This window comes from Chrysoperla carnea, chromosome 4 (genome assembly GCF_905475395.1).
Source record: "Chrysoperla carnea chromosome 4, inChrCarn1.1, whole genome shotgun sequence".
Classification (NCBI taxonomy): Eukaryota; Metazoa; Arthropoda; class Insecta; order Neuroptera; family Chrysopidae; genus Chrysoperla; species Chrysoperla carnea.
In genome coordinates this window covers 54,210,228-54,232,626 of record NC_058340.1, presented here as the reverse complement: position 1 = coordinate 54,232,626, position 22,399 = coordinate 54,210,228, and the positions used below count along the sequence as shown (strand labels likewise).

The 22,399-nt window shown below is 29.6% G+C and overlaps 1 protein-coding gene and 1 non-coding gene across 5 annotated transcripts; one reads left to right on the top strand and one right to left on the bottom strand.

Annotated features, from left to right (window-relative positions):
* The first annotated feature begins 39 nt into the window (after positions 1-39).
* Positions 40-18,869, top strand: LOC123299231 (SWI/SNF-related matrix-associated actin-dependent regulator of chromatin subfamily E member 1-like). 4 transcript variants are annotated; one of them, XM_044881536.1, is made up of 14 exons: positions 40-175; positions 236-322; positions 4,579-4,623; positions 7,741-7,787; positions 8,931-9,014; positions 9,527-9,733; positions 10,155-10,239; positions 10,327-10,419; positions 10,627-10,901; positions 11,527-11,724; positions 14,203-14,265; positions 17,092-17,421; positions 17,986-18,742; positions 18,807-18,869. In XM_044881536.1, the coding sequence occupies exons 2-14, from the start codon at positions 262-264 to the stop codon at positions 18,851-18,853; spliced, it is 2,292 nt and encodes a 763-aa protein (XP_044737471.1). In that variant the 5' UTR covers positions 40-175; positions 236-261; the 3' UTR covers positions 18,854-18,869. The 4 variants fall into 4 exon arrangements, with proteins under 4 accessions (XP_044737471.1, XP_044737470.1, XP_044737472.1 ...); XM_044881535.1 differs by having other exon boundaries at positions 10,312-10,419; XM_044881537.1 differs by lacking the exon at positions 4,579-4,623 and having other exon boundaries at positions 10,312-10,419.
* A 2,038-nt stretch (positions 18,870-20,907) lies between these two features.
* On the bottom strand, positions 20,908-20,980 carry Trnar-ucu. Its single transcript has one exon. It is a non-coding gene; the product is annotated as a tRNA-Arg (tRNA).
* Positions 20,981-22,399: the final 1,419 nt, after the last annotated feature.

Genomic DNA, 22,399 nt, shown 5'->3' with positions numbered 1-22,399 from the left:
ACATCTTCAAGTTTAGTGTTGACTATGTTGGTATCTGGTTGGTATGATCAAATATGATGCAGTCCTCCTGTGACAGAAAAAATTTATGATTAAAAGAAGCCTTCTTGTAATTTTTGTATAACGCACACAGTAAATCTTATGAGAAATAAATGAATTCTCCATCAAATTATTAATTGTACGTTAAATAATTTTTTTTATTTCAATTATTTTAAAATCAAATTTTGTGTGTGTTTAGGGTGTGAAACATAAACTAAGAAAATAATGGCATTACCTGCTAATTACAAGCAAGCCGCCGTCAATTTCAATTCTAGCTCCCAAAGTCGTAAGTAATATTATCAATAACTTGAGTATTTTTACATTGAGGAATTAATTACATAAATAAGTAAAAAAATAAGCATGTTTATTGCTATGGTAAATATTGTATCAAGGAATTTTTGTTTATTCGGTTTACAAAACAAATGTTATTATTAAAAGCGTTCTGTTTAAAATGTACTAAATTAATGTTTTTTTGTTTAAAAAAATTTACAAAACTGACATTTTAAAAAATGATTTCCTGGTTGTTTGATTAAATGACGCGTGTTAAAAGATTTCACTGAATGATAATTTCGATTTTATTATAAGTAACGGAAAACTTATAGTTCCCTCGCATGCCAATCGTTCGGAAAGTTTTAATTCTAATATTAATTAACTGACTGCTAAAATACACCCAAATAGTGAAAACTAATGGACGTAGGCCCGGTGAATGACCAAAGGGTTGTAACAGTGTTTACAATTTTGCAACACTGAGATTTTTCTTAATTTCTGAAAAAACTCGTATTGTTTCCATCACTTCTGTATATTTTAGAAGTCAATATACAATTCACCCCTAGTAAAATTAATTAGGTTTACATTTTTAGTGACTTGTCGGATAAAGGAATACATAACATAACTATTCTTAGGGAGTCCTCAATCACAGTTCCGATTTTGATGATTGTTTTTAATGTTTCTTTTAATATTGTTTAAAATCAGAAACCTTTCAAAGGGGGGAAATTATCAGGAGGGGGAAAATGCAATGCCCCGACTGATATATCAACGCCTAGCCTAAATCGCTAATGATAGAAATTTGAAATTTCGAGAGGATATTGATTTTATACTGTAGGTGTATAATTTTAGAAAGGATTTTCCGAACTTTATCCCCTAAATAGGTGAAATAGGGGATAAAAGTTTGTAGGAAAATATATACGAATCTTCATTTTTGAGTTCACTACTTAACCGATTTTTTATTTTAAAAAAAGTTAGGGCTCCGCACCAAAAGTAAAAATCCGTTTTTATTGTTATTATTTAACGAAAATCTATAATTTTACCCTAATTTTTAACCGATATAACTGATCATTCGACGTGGTTATCAATTGTTTCTAACTTCATATAATCCAGAAAAATCAATAATTTCTAACTTCTATCGAAAATATCACTTTCATTTCGAAAAACAAAAATTTCTTACCTCCTCCAACTAACCGTAATATGCCGTACCAAGGATAAAATTTTTGGGTGAGGTTATAAGGGTACTATCATATGTTTAGCGTGAGTCTCACGTTAACATAATTTGGAGTAGGTGATTATCGTGAACATAATAATATTTAAATTTTTTGAGCTTTTCTCAGAATTTGGGGACTAGTGAATGAACGTAAATTACAGGGAAAAAATATTAATTTTTCCCCAAAAACTTAGATAATATTCTGTTCACGCTAATTATCTACTTCAAATTAGTTTAACGTGAGACTCACGTTCAACACACGATAGAGTCTGTATATCTTTGCCGCAAATTTTTATATGCCTTAGGAAGCTCTTTGCAAAAAATGACCTTTGGACGGGAAAATGGAGGTACATGGTTTTTGATTTCTTTTAAATTTTATATGTTTAAAATCCTTGATATAATATTTGAACCTAGAAAAAGAATTTTTAAATATTTGATAAGTGTTTTGAATGAACGATATTTTTATTACTATGTATTCCAGAGAAGTAGTTTATATAAAAATTTCAAAATCATAAAAAAAAAGTTATGAATGTGAGTGCCTTTTTTGAAACAAAAAATATTTTAAATTTTTGTATAGCATGAAATATTAAATTTAGATTAAATTATTTCTTTTGTTTTGTAATTGCGCCAAGTAGATGTATAATTTGTAGTATTGTAGTTTTTGAACATATGAGATTGGGTCTAATAATGGGGAAGACGCATGACAGGGGTTTTTTTTATTTTAAAATATACATTTTAGAAAGCAAGGAAAAATTGCACATTCAATGGTTTTACTTCAATGGTCGAATTATAATCTATATTTTAAAATCAGGATCCACGTGTGTGAACCAAAAACGTTTTCTTATATTTAATCGAGGAAATAAAACAATCTAATCCAGGAATAAACTTCTCGTTAGTTGATTTTTGTGGGAGCCGGTGGAAAGAGTGTACTCAACAAAATCATATTCATGCGAACTTGTGCTTCTTCGATTTACGCCCAAAAAAAAAATCGAATAACGAGCAGTCGATTTCTGGTTCAGATGTTTTCCGTCCTACCCGAATTTCCTATTCTTAAACTTTCCAAAAATGGAGACTATACTAATAAATCCCGAAGAGGCAGAGATTTTTTTGTGCGCATGAATAGGCACAGTATCCACCTTAAACATATGCAAAATTTTGCAAAAGATAACGATTATCTTTATAATCATTTTTAAGCTATTTTATGATTTTATTAAAGTCGTACATAGTTTTATCGACTAACGCACTGTCGATTTTAAAGTAAAGCATTTTCTATAGTAAATATTTTGGTATAGATATTCGATAATCGACAAAAAGGCATGCCATTACTATTGTAAAATTGGCTGTATTTGATTTTAACGCTAAGAAAAACTGAAAACCATCCCTGTTAGACTCGGCTCATTTTTTCATTGAATGAAAAAGCAAAAAATATCTACTTGATTATACATTTTAATTTTCTGTGCCGTATTCACTTCCCTTGCTTTTTATAATTGCGATAATTTTCCTGTTTTTTCAATAGTTTTCCTGTTTTTTTATATATCTATCTATTCGAGTTAACACTTATAGTCATTTTTTCTATCGCTAGATAGAGTCTTTCTTAGCATTTAACTCCCATCATAACAAAACGTTTTAAGCCTATTCTGAAATTAAAGTTGTATGTCGTTTTATGGGCTGACAAATGAAATATAAGTAAGTGTAATATTCATTTTGGGATTGTTTTATTGTTTTTTGATACTTACATAATTGTCTTTTTTGTCAGATTTCAGAGATATTGTGTTTTACTAAATAGAAATCTTTTTTTTAAAATTCGTTACAATCTTGCACAACTTTGGCTGTTGATAGATTCAAAATTAAAAAAGTGAATGCGTCTTCCCTATATATACAAGTTTTACAACAGAACTTTTAAATTAATAGCCAATCTACAGAGAAAAAAAATTGAATTCCAACTTTCAACCATTTTGATGCTTGAAATATATTGTCCTAAATATTTATATCCTACTATACAGTGTGCCGCATTTAAGATAAAGACACCCTCATATTTTCGTTATTTATAGGAATATCGATTTGAAAATTTGCCCAGGCATACAGGATGATGGGTCACATTTTTTAAGATACTTAACCGAAATCAGAACTCAACCTACAACAAATTGAGAATTAGGATCAATTCTTTATATTTTGTCTAGCGTCATAGATGGAGATATCGAAAAATAATATTACAAAAAGTTGCTATGTTTAACAATCTCTGGCGCCAGGCAAATTATTAAGAATCTGCCCTATTTGTCAATTTGTAGTAGGCTGATTTTAAAGTTCTGATTACGGTTAAGTACTTAAAAAGTATAATCCATCACCCTGTATGATTGCTCAAATTAATATTCCTATAAATACGAAAATATTAGGGTAACAAACATGAGGAAACATGAGGGTATTGAAAATAATGAAAATAACGCGGACATTCAACATTTTCTTTATAGGATATTTCAACTAATTCAGTCAATTGTTTTTCCACTTGTTTATTAAATTAAGTAAAATTATAAGAAAGCTTCCTTCTTTTCAGCAACAAATTTGAATACAGTATTGAATAACCATTAAAAAAGTTAACGTCCTAAATTCCAATTGTTTGGAAAATTACTATATTTGAGCCATGCTTTTATTAAAATTAAATACTGATGACTACACTTTACCATCCAGCCATTCATTAATTATTTACATATTTTAGTAAGCGTCAAATTAAACTCGTCAAATGCATAAAAATAACTTCTTGATTTCAATTCATTTCCACCATCAAAATGGCTGCTGATTGTAATTCAACTTTTTTTCGATAAATTGGCTCTTAAAATATATCAAAACAAACGTTAAATCGGTTGAGGTTTTATTTTGTTTCCTTTATTTGTTAAAATTTTATTTTTAAAAAACATCGAATTATATTTCAAAATGGTAAGTATTAAACTAAAAAACCTCGACATCAAATTGGTCATGTACCAATGTGGATAATAAAATAGACCCAGTTGAATACTGTTATTGGCTCTCAGTACTTTAACGTTGAGTTTGCTTTGTGTTTTGTTGTCCAGATATGCTGTCCTCTGGTGCTCCAATGACTTTCAACATTCTTAAAGGTAATGGCGTGTTGCGTGCATATATTTTTATTTAAAAATTTCATTTCAAAGTTCATCACATTTTTTTGGTTTATTTTGCTTTACAAAAAGCTTTAAATAGTTAATAATGTGTTTTTGATCGTAAAAATGTTTTACTCGCCTTTGTTTTTAATGTAATTTCTAATTGTCGCTAAAATTATTTAACCAACAAATATTATCCTGGTTGCACGTGTATTGAAAATCAATACACAGTATAAAACAAAATCGTTTCCGTCTGTCTGTCCCTAATCCCTAAATTATTTGCTTAGATCTTTAAAACTACGCAACGGATTTTGATGCGGTTTTTTCAAGGAGATAGAGTGATTCAAGGGGAAGGTTTTTATAATGTATAATACATGCATAATAAAAGAAAATGACGTGTACATTATAAAACTGCAACCCCTACGCAAAGACTAATGGGGGAATGGTGAAAGTGGGGATGTAGCCCGGTATAGCGGGTAGTTCACAGCTAGTTTGCAATAAACCTTCCAATGCAATAAAATTCGACCAATAGAACTATCTATTCACACTAACAATAAAAGCAACTTGCGCCAAATCTCTCGAATTTCTATTTGAAAACAAGTAATAATTTTTTGATATTTTAAATTTTTGAATTCTAGGTCTTGTTGATATTACCTATATTTTCTAAAATAATTCCTTACTTGCGATCACCTTACGATTAATGCAACTTAGAAAAAAGAACTGATTTTGAAATACGAATCGCTTACGTCGAGTAACCAAACTGACCTATCTAAACGTAAGAACGCGACAAATGTTCTCCAATAAAATCGCATCAAAGGTCTAAGAAACCACCTAAGGGATAATATATCATTCATAAAATGAAATTATGAGTGGTAAAAGATTTTAACAACGGGTCGTATTCAAACTTCTGGTGATTAATTGTATCGATTTTGACAATTATCATTAAGTTCGTATTTTCTTCAGATATATCGTAGCGATAGATGACGTCACAAAATTCAATATAGCATTATAATCAGTACCTCTATACAATTGAATAGTTATATTGATCTTGACGAATAACCTAGTATTGAAATACTCAAGCGAAGCAGACCTAATAATCGAGGAAATAAAACAGAAAAACTCAAGAATCGATTCCTCGCTGGTTGATTTTTGTGGGAGCCGGAGGAAAATGTTTGTCTAAGTGTACTGAATAAAATTTTATCCATGCGATACTATTTTTTTTTATTCTTGACAATCTTTACCAAACCTGACCGTTTTCGATTTATAAGAGTTTGAGAAAAAAAAGTACAGGGCTTTTGCCGTAAATTCGTTATTGGCGAAAATAAAGATTACTGAAGATTACAGTGGTTCTGGCCAAAAATTTGATGTAAAAATCGTATGGTCTTACATTTTGGATAATTCTAAACAATTTTTGACACTTGTCATTTTTTATCTAACCTCACCGTTTTCGATATACAGTGTGTTGCATTTAAGATGAAGACACTCTTATATTTTCCCTACATTAATTATTGTTTCATGAAGTGTATCGGTTGGTATAGAATATAGTTTATCAAAATTTTACGATTACGATTAAAAACACACAAAATTTAACACTTTTATCAAGAATTTAATAAATTCTTTAATAAAATTGGATCTTTTATTGAAAACAAAAATGTACATCGTTAATAAAACAAATGATAATATTTTTAAATGCTTTAGTTATTTTAATTGTTGTTATTAAAAGAACAAGTAATCAAATAACTGTAGAAATGTAATTAGCAGCGCTTGCGTTATAATAACTAAAAATAACTGATTTGTTAGTACAGTTATCTAAGGTTTTAACCACATGAAAATTGAAAACTAATTGAAAATTTGAAAGAAAATAGTTTTTGAAGGGTAAATTAAAAAAGTGTTTCCTATTAATCTTTTTCAAAACAAGATATTTTCAATTTATAAAAATTTTTAGCTGGAAATCTCTTCGTAAATATCTAAAATATTAAGACAAATTGTAAATAGTTTAAAAACCACAAACTCCTTGAAAAAGAACAAAAACCGAATGAATCGCGATTCAAGGCATTCTGATCGCAGCTGTTTTTCGCATTTTTGTTTTGTAATGTTTCGGCTCATAATCAGGTTTTGAAAAAAAATCCAAAAGTACATAAAAAACCTGCAAAAAAAAAAAGTTAAAATTCGATGATTTGTCTGAACTGTACGAACTGTTTTTCTCAAAATTGAGTTTATGTATCGGACTAAAATTTAACGCCCTTATTTATGACCATAAGTTACATCTTTTTCCAGAATTGCAACACAATTCCTTCATTTTTCGAAAAGTTATCAGAGAAAGTTGAAAATATGAGGTAACTGCGACTTAAGAATTCTTTTTTTTTTACTCGTCTCAATCCGGTCAATTGAAGCAGAGATATTCAAGAAAACGTCACCAATGAAATCAATGTAGAGACTCAAACCACATGGAGAAGGTTGTGTGAATCGTTCCGAAACCTTTTCGGATCAAAAACTCCTTTTCTGTATTTTTTACAACGAAAGAAACCTATTAAAAAAAAATTAGGTATTTCCCAAAATTTACCGAATTTATGATCCAGTAGATTTGTCCAACTGAATGAGTTATGATGATCTCGGTTAGATCAAAGATACTGCTCGAAATTTTTGATGACTAGTGTATTTATTATAAAACTAGCAATTAAATATTTATTTGAAGGCACCACCATCTAAATCACAAAAAATACTTTTTTTAAATTTTACTAATCAAAAACTATTAAATATTTTCAATTACGTTTAAAATTTTTATGAGATTTTAACACAAAAATGTTTCTGGCCATTGTACTAAACCTTATGCTTTTTGTTATTTAATTATAAATATGGCTTTTTATCAAATAAACAAATGCTTAGGATCAGCTTTTAATCATTCATACAATAGTTCACATAAATATAAAATATTGATCCCACAACTGGTAAGTATATTTCATATAGGGATATATTTCAGTGTTGTTCGTTATCGTTCGTTTGTGTAAAATATATTGGTGTAGTACATATAATTTTAGTTCAATCATTTGATTTCATTATGGATTTAGTATATTCAAATTATTTTAATTCATATTTTATATTTTTTGCATTATCTAGAACGATTAAGAGCATCGGGTAATTCGAATTCCTCAACTGGATCGACGGTAAGTTAAATTTGCAATAAATAATTTTAGTCGAAGAAATAAAGCAATGAACTGTCGATTTTGTGAGCATTATGATGGATTGGGATGCGGTTTTTTGCATTCGATTCGTATACAAACTTTGTGAACAAAAGTGATGATGGGAGAAATATAAATCTGGAAACTAAATAGAGATGGAAATCTAATTTTGTTAGTCAATGGTTTTTGGGATCGCTGAACTCGAATATGACAACCAAAATGGCTCCCGAGGTACCTGGTATCCATGGAGGGCAAAACGAAGCGCATGTCTTTCGAAGCTTTACGAGAATTTGTAACATATTTCGTACTTGGTAGTCACCCTTTCGTCCGCTCTGAGCATCAAGTACCTCAAGGTAAATTTTTTAGTGGTAATCGTATTTAACGACCCTGAAAACAACCCGAGTAACGAGTTCCGATGAAATATGTTACATATTCTAGTCAAACTCAAAGAGGCGAGGTGTATACTTCTCACCGTGGGCACCAGGTATTTCAGGGGCCATTTTCGTTGTGACATTCGAGTTCAGCGGCCCCAAAAACTACCGAATTATAAAATTCATTTCCATCGATATTTAATTTCTAGTTTTCCCACCTTTTCCAGTTTTTCATTCGACAGCTGACTCGTTGTTAGTGCTTTTTTTCTTTGTCTATTTACTAATGCAGTATAAGTCGTTAATAACGTTCGCTAAGTGATTGAAAAATAGAAATATTATGAAGCGTTTTTATGAGTCAGGTATTCGACTGAAATACCAAACTCGGTTTATCTTTATGGACGAAATTGAGTGAATAATCGTACAATGTTCGACAAAATATTCTGTGGAAATGATGAAGTGTTAGCTAATAAATGTTTAGTAACTAATTTTAGCTGAAGTAATCGTCTTAAATGAAGATCAGAGATATTTTTTCGTAGCAGTGGCCATTTAATGACCATAGCCCGCTTGACATAGTAATATCTATCACGCTTTAAAGCCCAAACAAATTAACAGATGTCATCAAATGATGTATCGTTAGATAATATATATGTGAAAATAATTGTTTTATTATAACGAATGTGACGTTAAAAATGACTTGTCTATATTATTCACAATAGTAAAATTTTCGCTTCTTAAACGATGTTGTTTCGATTTCTAGAAGGAACCAGCTGGAAGTCCATTTGTACACAGTTCTCATGGCAACGTTAATTTTACACCACAGAAAGTTGGCAAAAATACTGCAGTATGTATATTTTTTAAACCCTTTATATGACGCCTGGTTGGATTATCAAGTTGGAGAGCATACGAAAAATTTGGAATGATCTCAGATTAGAATGAAAATTAATCTATGTTCTATGTTATATGAATTAAGTTTTACATAATCTGAGTAAACAATGTCTAAACTCAATGCTGAGAGCCCAAATAGTAACAAATTTTTTTTTGCTTGGATAACTAAAGCACCCAAAAGCAACATGCCTAGCCTGATTTATTACATTCTGTGTAAGTTTAAGAGTATCCTCTCAACTCAATTGTAGTAGTACAACTATTTTGAATGTGTTAGTCTATACAAAGAATATATTATTAATCAACTACTGGAATGCCAGAAATCGTTTTGTTTTACCGGATTAGTAAATAAAAAGTTTTAGTGCTTTGAAATTGAGTATGTGAAGAAATTTATTCCACCAAGCATACAAAGGGTTAAATGTTATTATACGAATATTGAAAATAGTTTTTACATAATCGTTATGTATTTAGAATGATCCAAGATTGCCAAAACCACCTAAACCTCCAGAGAAACCGCTTATGCCCTATATGAGATACAGTCGTAAAATATGGGATATAGTGAAAGCACAGAATCCAGAGTTAAAGTTATGGGAAATTGGACGTATCATTGGACAAATGTGGCGAGATTTGCCCGAAGAAGAGAAAAATGAATACATAGAAGAATATGAAACAGAAAAAGTAAATTATTATTTTTGAAATATTGATTCTAAACATGACTTCTGTTACAGCTTTCTGCATACTTTTATTTCTAGACAAAGATTGTTTTTATCAGTTAAATTAAGAGAAAAAATTAAAGTAGTTTTAACTGTCCCAGGTTTTCGAACCTATTTTTACCTTTGTTTTATAATTTTTCTAGTCTAATATAATAATAGGAATTGAAAATTCTTGATAGAGCATAAGGCTTCAACGAGTTTTTGCCATCGGATTCGGTTCTTGATCAGGATCTTAATCCGTGGCCAGTCTGTCTATAAAACCACATTAAAATATATCACCTCTCGACAAAAGTTTAATCCGTCTATTTTTTTCTCTAAGCTAACTGATGCAACAATGTTGCCTGTGAATAGAAGTTGTGTATTATATTTAATGGAAAATTTTCTAGATTGAGTATGAAAAATCATTGAAAACTTACCATAATTCACCAGCATATTTAGCTTATATAGCTGCTAAAAATCGTGGCAAATCAGGTAAGTAAAATTTACAATATCACCAAGGTTTTAAAATGAACCAAGGTTTTTCCAAATGTCATTTTATATTAGCCCAACCGTCCTCAGATGAACGAGAGCCTCATGATGCCAGACAAACAACAGGGAAATCATCATCTACAGACCGTCGAATTGATATTCAACCTGCTGAAGACGAAGATGGTAAGTTAAATTTTATTACTATGGCTGGAATTTCAAAAGTGCCCTACTTCCGATTGACCTCAAAAACTTTATATTACCGATAATAATTCCCAAAAAAGAATTTTTTTCGTGAGTCTCTTTAAACTTAATCTTTGGGTGGGCATTTCAGAATTCCAGCTGTTTCTAGTATATATACTAAATTAATTTAAATATTATTTTATTTTTCAGATCAAGATGATGGATATTCTGTGAAACATGTTGCATATGCTCGTTATTTACGTAATCATCGTTTGATAAATGAAATATTTTCAGATACGGTTGTACCGGATGTTAGATCTGTTGTAACTACTGCTCGAATGCAAGTATTAAAGCGTCAAGTATTATCATTAACAATGCATCAGGAAAAACTTGAGGCTGAATTACAACAAATTGAGAAAAAATTTGAAGCGAAAAAACGTAAATTTATTGAAAGTAGTGAATTATTTCAAGAAGAATTGAAAAAGGTTTGTCACGTAATCATTAAAATTTAAATTTTCAACAATTATAAATCATTAATCGCAAGTCTGAACTGAGACTGAAACTTCATTATAGCGAGATTGATAACATCTTTTTTCGTAAACATCACTGTTTACTCGTGAGGGTAAAAACTATAAAAGATAGGGCGTTAAAAATTTGCAGGTAGCTTCAACCAGTGGTCTCGAAAAACGAAAAAATTCTAGTCTTTCGAAATTTTGGAAAACCATTTAAATGGTGGCTGAAAGGCCGACATAATTGTGTTGGTATTTTAAACTCTACTAATTTAAAAAAAAACTACTGCAAGCTCTCACATTCATCACTTTCTATATAGGGTATTTCAACAATTAACTCAATTGTTTGTTTTCACTTGTTTCAAATAAAAAATATTTCCGACTCGCCAAGATAAAGCCACATACAAAATTAAAATTGTTAGTTATCAGTTATGAAATATCATTTAAAAGAATAACCACCGACATTCTGGGTCTGGACTGCAGCTCTGCCTGGCCTACAAAATGCTGTGTAGCAATGCAAATATATGATTTAATTTACTATTTCCATATTTAATACTTTTAATTTTTTAATGCATATACTGTTTTGTTCTAAAATATTTAGCATTGTCGTCAAGCTGTTGATGAAGATACATTCCAAAAAATGGTTGATCGACAATATGAATTATTGCGTAAAGAACGTACGAAAGGTAATGAAGATGGAAATAAACCACGCTCAAATGAAGATACTATGTCTTCAACAGCTGAACCAGTACCAGCTGCTGTTAATGCTACATCCGAAGATGGACATTCAAATCAAGAAGTAAGTTCAACACAAATTACTACTTCATCTTGGATAAATTAATTAATTTAGAACTTAGTTTTTATTCTTTTGATTTTTATTTAAAAATGTGTTTTTAAAAATTATTTTCTCATATACGAACGAGAGTTGATATTAAGGCACATTTTTTAAAAATTTAATGTGTCTTGATATCTAGAAGATATTAAAATTTTCTAATTCTTATGAGAAAATATGTATCGGATATTTCCATTTTTTAGAAACAAATTATGTAAATGTTATACAAAAATTTTGTTTATGTAAATTATTTAAAACTAAATTTATGTGTAGTTTTTTTAACTACTCTAATTTCTTGAGTGGTCGAAAATTTTCAAAAATATTCAAGCGTTATCGAAAACAAGTTAGACGAAATTTAACTATTTCTAAACTAGTTTATTAATAAGCCAAAAATGTAATAATAAAGGCGGTAGGGTGGTATAGAAGATAAATTAGATGCTTATTGCCGCTGGAAAGCTACATAAAAACGGTGGAGAGTATAAGGCATGAGGGAAAACAGACCAAGTGCATTAGTCGTAACTTGAGAACTGTTCAATGCAGAAAGATTTAATTTTCTACTGCTTATTATTCAAACATTTTTCACTGCGAACAAAATTGAATAATTTTAGCTAAATGCTACAAAAAGTTTCAAAATCCATGTTTACAAGAATGATGGACGACGTCGAAAATAAAGAAAAATAGTATACATCACAAGGGCAGAAAGTTTTAGGGCCCTGAACTGCGCGATAATGATGCTTGATTCGAAGTTAAACTTTCTACCCTTGTAATGTTACATATTATTTTTGGTTGGAAAAATATTTAAGGGATGCAGAAATACTTTATCATAGCATCTCTTCTATGTATACACAAAATTCTCACGTTTTAATTTTATTCAAGTTTATTTGGATTCTTGGAAAGATTCGTGGTTTATTAGTAATTTTTTACGAATTAAAATTATTTATGAAAATTAAAATAACTAAAATTTTCGAAAACGCTTGTTTAAACTTTTTAGTCCAATTTTAATTGTATTGTTTTAGTAATCTGAATCAAAACATAGAAATTAGTGTAGTTTAGAAAAGCTTTTAAGCACAAGTTTTTTTAGTATGATTGGCCTCATTAATATATATTTTTTTTAAATTCTGTTTACGTTTTATTTATTTTATTATTTAATGAAAAATAAAAGATTTTTTTTCGTGGTATAGAGTTATAATCAATTGAAGGCAGTATTTAAAATAAAAATCTTAATTCTAATAACTGATATTTATTTAGGAGAAGCTAGGACGTAAAAATTAAACTACTTTTACTTTTATAACATGGAACCTTGTTTGTATTCCTAGAGATTTTTTTAAAAAAAGGATACGTCTAATTTTACCAAGTTAACCAAGCCATTTTTCTTATAATGCGAGATTTAATAAATAACCAATCAGAAAAATTAAAAATTATCACTGGTAACAAAACATAATTTTTATAGACTTTTTTTATTGGTATTTAGATTTAATTCTAAATTTAAATCTAGGCGATTTTGAATACTGCTTATTACAATGAACTAAAATAAATATGTAAATTTTTTTGTTTGATTTGGAAAATACACAAAGAAAACTTAAGAATGCTTTGTGTAATTTTCACAAGTGTTTCTTTTTTTTTTAAATAAAATATTTTATTTAAAAATAAATTAAGTATATCTTACTTTAAGAAAACAAAAACAACTTTTGTTCTAATAAAATTGTTTGTTGCTAAAATATTAGAAGAACTTGAACCACCAAGTTTTGATCGCATACAGAAGTTCTTGCGTTAGTACGGAAAGTCAAGACGTGTAGAATATATTAGCAAGAATAAAAATTTAATTTTTCAACATTATCTGCAATGTTAGCCTTTTGATGCAATTAAAAAACCTAAAAAATGCTTTCGTAAAACCTCAATTTCTCAGTTTGAGGAGCTGAGATTTTTAAGGTTCATGATTTTTCAAAATAACTTTTTTGTTACAGATAAAAATTTTAGAAAATTTCTCTCTTTAAACTATATTTTAAAAACGCAAAAGTTATTAAATCAAATGAAGTAAAGGATTCGTCTAAATTTTTTTAAACAGTCAAGATAGGGTGGGTAAATTCATCTTAGTGGTTGGAAAAACCGGGTGGAAATAATTTTATATTAAAGTAAATTACGCAGAAGAATTCAGAAGCATACATTAATGAACAACCCGCAAATCAAAATGCCCCCCTTAACGTCAAATTTAGTAGTTCAATAATTAAAACATATAATATCTAGTAAAGCATTTTCTAATCTGGTGGAAAGTAAGCATGTCTTGTCTACCTTTACGCTACTGCAACAAGCTCTTCACTCGATCAAAATTTGGTATTACAAGAGCAAGATCTTATAGCAAGACAGACATTCATTTTCAAAATCAAAATGATAATTATCAAAATAATGTTTTCTTCAAATGAGATAGTCTAATAGTATGTTATGTAGATAGTAAAGGATGCCTTGTGTTCTGTCGCATCTAAACAGATGGTAGAACTTCATTTTATTCAGGTAAATCGCCTCGCATCTAACACTAATAACAAAACTTTCTTAATTTGTTTGAATTATTTATTTTTTGTTTTGAGTACATTTTCATAATATCTTAACGTTTTTTTTTTTTTTTTTTTAATAATAAAAGTGTGATTTGCTGAATGTATAATGCGCCAAATTATTTTAATAGGTCAATAATTTTAATAAAATTACTAATTAAACCAAACCTCATATTTAATAGCCCAATCTATACGTAGCAAAACAAATATCAAAATTGGATTAAGTGAGGTAATTTTGATAATATAGAGAAAATGTGACACACAGACGATTCTTTCAATCTAAAAAAATAGATTTAATAATTTAATAATTTTTAAACAAAAATAATTTCTTTTGTTTTGTACCGAAGCCAATTGTTATAGATATAAGTAAGGAATAAATTGCAATACATTATTCTAAAGTGTGTTTTTATACCATGTATATATGAAATATATCATAGTATGTTAAGTTTAGTCCCAAGTTTGTAACGCTTAAAAATATTGATGCTAGCAAAAAAATTTTGGTATAGGTGTTCATAAAATCACCTAATTAGTACATTTCCGATTGTCTGCCCGTCTGTAAGCACGATAACTCAAAAACGAAAAGAGATATCAAGCTAAAAAGAGTAAAACGGGGTCGAGTTTGTAAATAAACAACTTAGGTTAATTGGGTCTTGGATCCGTAGGACTCATCTTGTAAACCGTTATAGATAGAACAAAAGTTTATATATAAAAAAATGTTCCTAATAAAAAAATAAATAATCAACAAAATTTCAACAATTTTATAAAATAAAAGTGGATAATTTGCTAATAAAAAATAAAAGTTGTAAAAGTAATTTTATCATCTTTTAAATTTCGAGACAGTTTGTCTATCTGGCAAACAAATCTTACCTTTTTCATTCTCTCAGAACTATCTCACTTAATACAATTCAGAATCATCAATAGATTGGGTTATGTAATCTTTTAATGTATTAATGATTTTCCGTTCATTGAGACTTTCTAAAAGAACTTCAGAGTAGAAAAAATAATTTTTAGCTTAGAATAGTTTTATAATAAATCAATTCCTAAAAAGGCTTAAAATAGGTCCACCATATTTGATGGAGTGCCTTTTCTTGCAGTAAATTAACTGAAATAATAGGAATAACGTTTTTCTGTAGACGATCTCTCACCGCAACTCTAAAATTTTAGAGTTCTTAGTAGACTAAGTGTAAGGGCAAGAGATTAACAATCTTTTTTTCTTTCAATTAGTAATCGCAGAGGAGTCAAAAAGGGATGGATGTATAAGTACAAATATGGTTATGGTATTATTAGTATTATGGTATTAGTTTCTTTGGGACGAGCATTAATTTGTAATTTTACTATAAATTATTCACAGATAATTTACGACATACGAAATAATGCACAGCGAAAAACATCGAATGCATACCCTAATACTCCATAATTTCCTTTTTGAACAGAGTTCAACTTGTATTATTACTATTGTTGACGAAATCTAGGGTATTCTATTAAAACACATGTTCACCAATGAACGGAAAATCGATGTTTCAGTAGATTTTATTCTGTTATAAGTAATGATTGTATATTCTGATTTTAAACAATTTGTTTAAAATTATGAAAACAATTTTAAATTTATATTTTTGTTTTGTTTTTTATTTTTATGAAAATGTTTTATGTGAAATGTAATTTTAAAATATTTTAATATTAAAACCGCACGAATAATTACAATTTTTCAGACTTTTCCAGTTTTATTGTAACCAAGAATTAAAGTTGCTATTATTAATTAAAGATTTTTGGGAAACAAAACTTATTGCAAAAAGGGTTTTAATTCGGGGCTTATGGCGATCGAAATTTTTTTTAATTCTTGCTTCTAGACGTAGCGTTAGACAGTAATTTACGATTAGAAATTTGAGAGGCTATTGTAAATGTCGTACCAAACAAATTCTTCCTGTACGAAAACTCATGGTTGAAAACAATCATAATGAGCCGAGGAGTTCTCGTTCTCTTCAGAGAGCTTCGATTGCGTTGCAAGTTTAAAATAGATGAATTTTCATTGAGGGCGCTTTAAAATAAGAATATAATTGAATAGAAAATTCAAAAATCATTTTGTCCGATTCTCAACAAAGCAAGATGTCCTTTCGACCGACTCCCTGAAAGCAAAAATTGTTAAGGTGTCAGGCAACAAACAGGGTGTCAGACAAAATGATATTTAGTTTTTCATACAATTACCTTTTTACCACACAAAATTTAGTTAATGTAATTTTCACGATATGGAAACTTTGTAATGTAGACAAAAGTATACAATATATAAATACAGCTTTTGAAAAACAAAAGAACTTTTGATGTTTGTGACCATTGAAACTTTTTGTTTTATTCTTCTATAATTTCTGTAAATTTTACCGGACTATTTATTTATTTATTAAGAAATGTAGTATCATTAAAAAAACAAATACTTTAATTAATTTCTGTCGGCAAGTGTTTGAAAGCTTCTGATATATTATATTCCTCAAACGTCTTAATTACGTTCAACATAGTATTTGGGATTTTATTTTCGAATACTAAACTTTTTCACCTACTCACGCCTGATCATTTTTATAATTTTTATCGTCACTCCAAGATAAATTGAGGTCATATGGTCGTAAAATTATAAATGTATAACTAACTTTAAAAAAATGAAGCATGTTGTTTTTTTTTTTTTTTGTAAATTTTTCCGTAGAATACTTACCTATCATCAAGTATTACAAGCATGAATTAAAAGTAAATTTTATAGAATATCCATTTATTACTATAATATTTTGTTGCTACACTTCTTCAGCCAATGGAACAAGATAATCCTCAAAAATCAGCTGGTGAAATGGATCGTGATAATAGTCAAGATAGCTCTTCATCAAGTGGTATGCATGGTGGCAGTAACGCTAACAGTGCTAATAATACTGTAAATAATGAACCATCATCGAAGGTTGGACCTCCCGAACCGACACGTCCGATATTAAATCAACAACCCCCGCAATCATCTGCTTCGCCTGTGCCAATGGAAACAACACCACCTCATTCACATATACAACATAATCCACCAGGCCATCCACCAATGCAGCAACAACCACCTCCTATGCATAGTGCACCTCACTTGCCACCCCACAATCAGGTATACAACAATAATTTGTAGTAAGAAGATAAATGGAAATGCAAAGTGCTAGCGGTCTATTATATACGCTATCTATATGTCCATGTTGCACGATGCCCTATGTCGAATAAAACCTCTCTAGAGTTGTTTCAATTTTTGAAGGTTTATATCTCCCTTCTGATTGGAAGTTACGAAACCGAATCTTGGTGTAAAACGGCAGATAGGATGATATATTTGACGAGTATTAAAATGTCGATGCAATTATCTGACATATGTCCTAAACAAATTTAAAAAAGTTACGTACATCTTTTAAAAAATTTCGAAAATCCAGCGACTTTTTTGAAACTTGAAAAAGGGTCATTTCCTATCATCCTCTTGAATTATAACCAATTTTACTTAAATACGCTATCCCATTACACAACTAATCCATAAAATATATCATGAGCATGATATAGCGATTTAATAGATACAAATCAAGTGTAGATAATTTCACTAATTTTAAAAAGTAACTTGATTTACTTACTATGAAATTTGTTTAAAAAAAGTTTAGGAAGTTCTTAAGATAACTAGTTTTGTATATCACAGCAACCACCACCTGGTGCAATGCCTCCTACTCAAGAACAATCTCAACAACCTCCACCGCCTGCACAACAGCCAATGCCACAAATGATGCCGCATGGGCCACCACCACATGGACCACCACTTCAAATGCAACCAGGCTCTCCCCATCCTCATCCTGGTATGCCTCCCCATACTCAAGCTATGCCAGGGCCCGCCCCACCCCAACCTCATGGAATGCATGGACCTCCAGGGCCACCCGGTCCTCCTACTCACGGTGTACATCCTCCACCAGGTAACCTTCCTCCTCCAAATCAACCAGGAGGGCCTCCACCACCTCACATGCAACCTCCACCACACATGCAACCTCCTCCACCACCAGGACCAGGCGTTGTTTATCAACAGCAACCGGGATCATTCCCAGGACCTCAAGGCAGTCCACAGTCAGTACCGCTACCACCAAGACCACCACATCCCGGTGTTCCCGGAGGATATCCTCCATATTCTCAACAACAACCACCCCATTTTTACCCCCAATATCCTCCGCATCCATATTATCATCATCCACAATACCCTCAGTATCCACCTCATGCAATGGGCAGACCACCGCATCCACATTTTCATCCAGGCCATCCACCTGCAGGACCAGGGCCACTTGAAGGACCTGGACCTGGTGGTCCAGGTGATGCTCCATATCATCCAACAGCGGCAGGTCCACCGTCAGCTGATGGAGCTCATAATGAAGACTCAAATCCTTCAGATTCGAACAAAGATGATGGAAAAGGTACAAAAAATAAAATATAACGATTTTAATGAACAGTGAATAAAAAACAACTTTCTTTTTACAGATACCAAGAAAAATGAAGACAATGAAAAAAATGAAAATAAAGATTAATTAGACATACTTACCTATATGAAATTTTTATTTAATGGTATAAACAGGTAATTAATTTTTGTAATTAAATGTTTTTTTAACACACATATTTTAATTAATTTTAAAACAATAATAAAAGTAAATTTTCTTTGCGTATGAAATGTTTTTATTTAAATACAAACCTTTTTTAATTTTAAATTATGTATACTTTTTGCCGCATTCAGAGTCTGTTCTTCTCAATATAAAATCACAAGAAATTTTAAATTTTCAACTCAATTATAGTTTTTGAAATAAAATACTTATATAGCCAGGTATATTTTCATGTCTGGAAACCAAGGCAAGGGTTATTTTGGGATTAACAGATTATTGATATGTTACAGACATCAAATAAAAACAAAAATTTTAAAAATAAATGAGGAAAACACAAACACTAGGATAGTAAAACATGGGATTGAAGAAATTGTTACCAAGACCCATCGGAGATGGGAATAGATTAAAACGATAAAGAACAGACAACACTTTTTTCTAGTTAGACAAACATTATAGAACTGTTGTTCATACTGAACTTAGATAAAGTATACATAAAGCTAGCTATTAATCTAGTTAGTACTTATTGCTACGTACAATTGAAACAACTTTATTACGCTAGTTTGTAGAGCAAATTTACATGCTAAAGCTAGTCTAGATTTTGCTAATTGGATAAAATTTAGCTGTAGTGTATTAATGACTTAAAATAAATATTTTAAGTTCATTTAAAATATTATCTTGATGTTGGGCTGAGATAAAAAAATATGTGCTTTTTTGACGTTAACTAAGCCACGGCGTAGTCACATTAGATAAAATTCACAACAGCTTACAATTATTTCAACTGGAATCTGATTTATTCAAATTATTTTATAAAAGCTCAACTTTTCTAATATTTAAAAATAACTTTACATAGCTTAATCCTGAAATATTGCACTTATGTTTTAAACAAACTCATGCTTTAAAAATTAAGGTAATAGTTTTTAATTGAAACATCGTTTTGAGTGAAATTTATCCAATGTTGATTAATAAGATTGAAACTTATTTTAAATTATTATTAAAGACTGGCATGCATACTCAAAAAAATTTTACATAAAAAACATGAGATCAATAGTTTACCCTTCTCAATTTTATAAAATTAAGAGAAATATTTGAAAGATATCAGCTACAAGTTTCCATACTAGAAATAAGACGAAATACTCTAAAACTGATTTCAAGGAGTTTGAGAGTCATTAAATTTTGAATTATAATAGACTTTTATTCCAATTTGAAAGATCCGTTGACTACGATTAATCCGAATTCTTAAGATTTTTTTAAATAATAATTTTAGCTTAGTGTGAACAATTTGATCAGACTGTCATTTATATCATTGATAAAGAATAAACAATTGAAAAATGGCGAATAGATAAGTTACTTTACCTTAAAGTTATAGCGAATCATCAAACACGCCGAAAAGATGGGAAATTCGATCTATACCTTTTAAACTTAAAAAATATTTGTAACAATTGTAAAAACATTAAAATAAATGTTCATCAAAGAAGTTCATTTCTTGAAAATAAAGAGAGGAAATCTTCATTAACTCGATTATTATTTGAAAAATGAGTATGCAATATCAAAGAAATTGATTGTCTAATTACCTTGGGACATGAAAAGTTCGTGCTCATATTTTCAAAATGTATCTTCGTGTTTAAAATATTTATTCATTATCAAACTAAAATCATGTCAGAAACTTGATAATATGTATGGTCTGAAAATGGAAAATTTTTTACAATTAAATGAATTACATATGGAAATTATTAACATTACCTTAATTAAAAAAGTTTAGTACTTAAAATTATATAAAAAAAAAAAAAATTAAATTAAAAATTACTTGTCAGGCTGACTTATTAATAAATTTGTAATAATTATGTATTTTAATATGAAAATGTTGAAATTATTTTAGGGTGTTATTTCCGTATTAGATAAGGTAATTTTTATCAGTAAAATGAAAACATGTACAGTTACAAAAATATAAAGGTCATTCTATTATATTTTTCGATTAAAATTTCATGCATCCTTGGTGGGGATCGAACCCACGACCTTTGGATTAGAAGTCCAACGCGCTATCCTCTGCGCCACAAGGACCGTAACCGATTATGTTTCATAGTCAGTATTTATTTAAATACTGTTTCTGATAACGATTTTAGTAATTTTTCGATGATTTTTATTAATACTAGGGCTGCCACCTCAGTCAGGTCAGGAGAAGTGGAAAACTCTAAAAAGTCCAATTTCGTCATATTTAAGTATGAAGTAATATAAATATATTAGGAAGTTGAACATTTTGTCCATCATTTTGCACGAAAACTACCAGTCAGTTTGTTTTGGCATTAATCCTTAAGTATCTATCAACACTTATAATCACAAGGTACAGACATAAAAATTTTACACAAGCATGGCTCGGACAAAACGAACAAACATGAAAATTCTGCACGAACGTAACTTAACGAATATAAAAGTTTTACAGCCGCCTTCTTATCGTGATACATATAAAACCATGAACAAAATCAATTCTCACTACTATAGTTGCTGAGGTCAAGTCCATCGCGGTGGCGAATCAACAATCATTATGTTAATTTTTGCTTTTTCGCCTCGACCACGAGATGAATACTTTTATATCCTGAATACTTTTGGGACAGTCTATTATATCACTCGTCTATAGATTTACTTCGTTTTCTTTTTTTTATATCGGCCTCATAAACTGCACGGGAATTTTATGAAAATTTTGCTTAGAATTTTATTCTGCATCATTTCACTCTTAATAAAATAGTTTTGCACCCTGTATACATTATGCATATTTAAACGATGTATAACGGTATCCATGGATACCGTCTGTTAAATTCAAAACAAAAGCTGTTCCCCTATGTTTAAAAATATCATCGGATGATGTTGACTACAAAATTTCATGCAGATACTTATCGAAAATACTTTAGGTAAAATGTTACACAAAAATAACTATAAAAATTAATGTAAAAAATAGTCTTAAATAAAACACGTACTCTATTAAAATCATGGAGCTAAATACTGCAACAATAGATTCGATACCGAGTATAGAAAATATACTAAAAGTGGATGAATTAAGTGAAGATGAATTTAAAACAAAAATTATAAAATGGTTTAAAGATCGTGGTCTTTTATCGGAAATGAGAACATACATGAGATGTCAAATGATTACATATCTGAAAGACACCCAAATTGGTAATGCATTAGCAGAGAAAACCACACAACAACCAATATTACCGAAGGAACGGACAATACATTTTTTAGTTGCTGAATATTTATTACATAATCAATATTATTATAGTTTATCGATATTAGTTTCGGAAGTAACATTTTTAAATGTATTTCCTGATATGTCTGCAATTAAAAAGTCAAATACATCTCTAACAAAATCACAAGAACTATTTCGATTTGATAAGAATGATATAATGGAATTTATACAATCTTTAGGCATATTTAAAAATAGTTTAGAAGCTGAACAAATTTGTAAATTTTATTTAAAAAATT

What these genes read in the sequence shown, in the direction of transcription:
- LOC123299231 (XM_044881535.1), top strand. Translation starts at nt 262, where the DNA reads ATGGCATTACCTGCTAATTACAAGCAAGCCGCCGTCAATTTCAATTCT. An exon ending in CAATTCTAGCTCCCAAAGTC is followed by an intron (nt 323 to 4,578) that starts GTAAGTAATATT and finishes TTTGTTGTCCAG; the next exon opens with ATATGCTGTCCTCTGGTGCT. An exon ending in ACTTGCCACCCCACAATCAG is followed by an intron (nt 17,422 to 17,985) that starts GTATACAACAAT and finishes TGTATATCACAG; the next exon opens with CAACCACCACCTGGTGCAAT.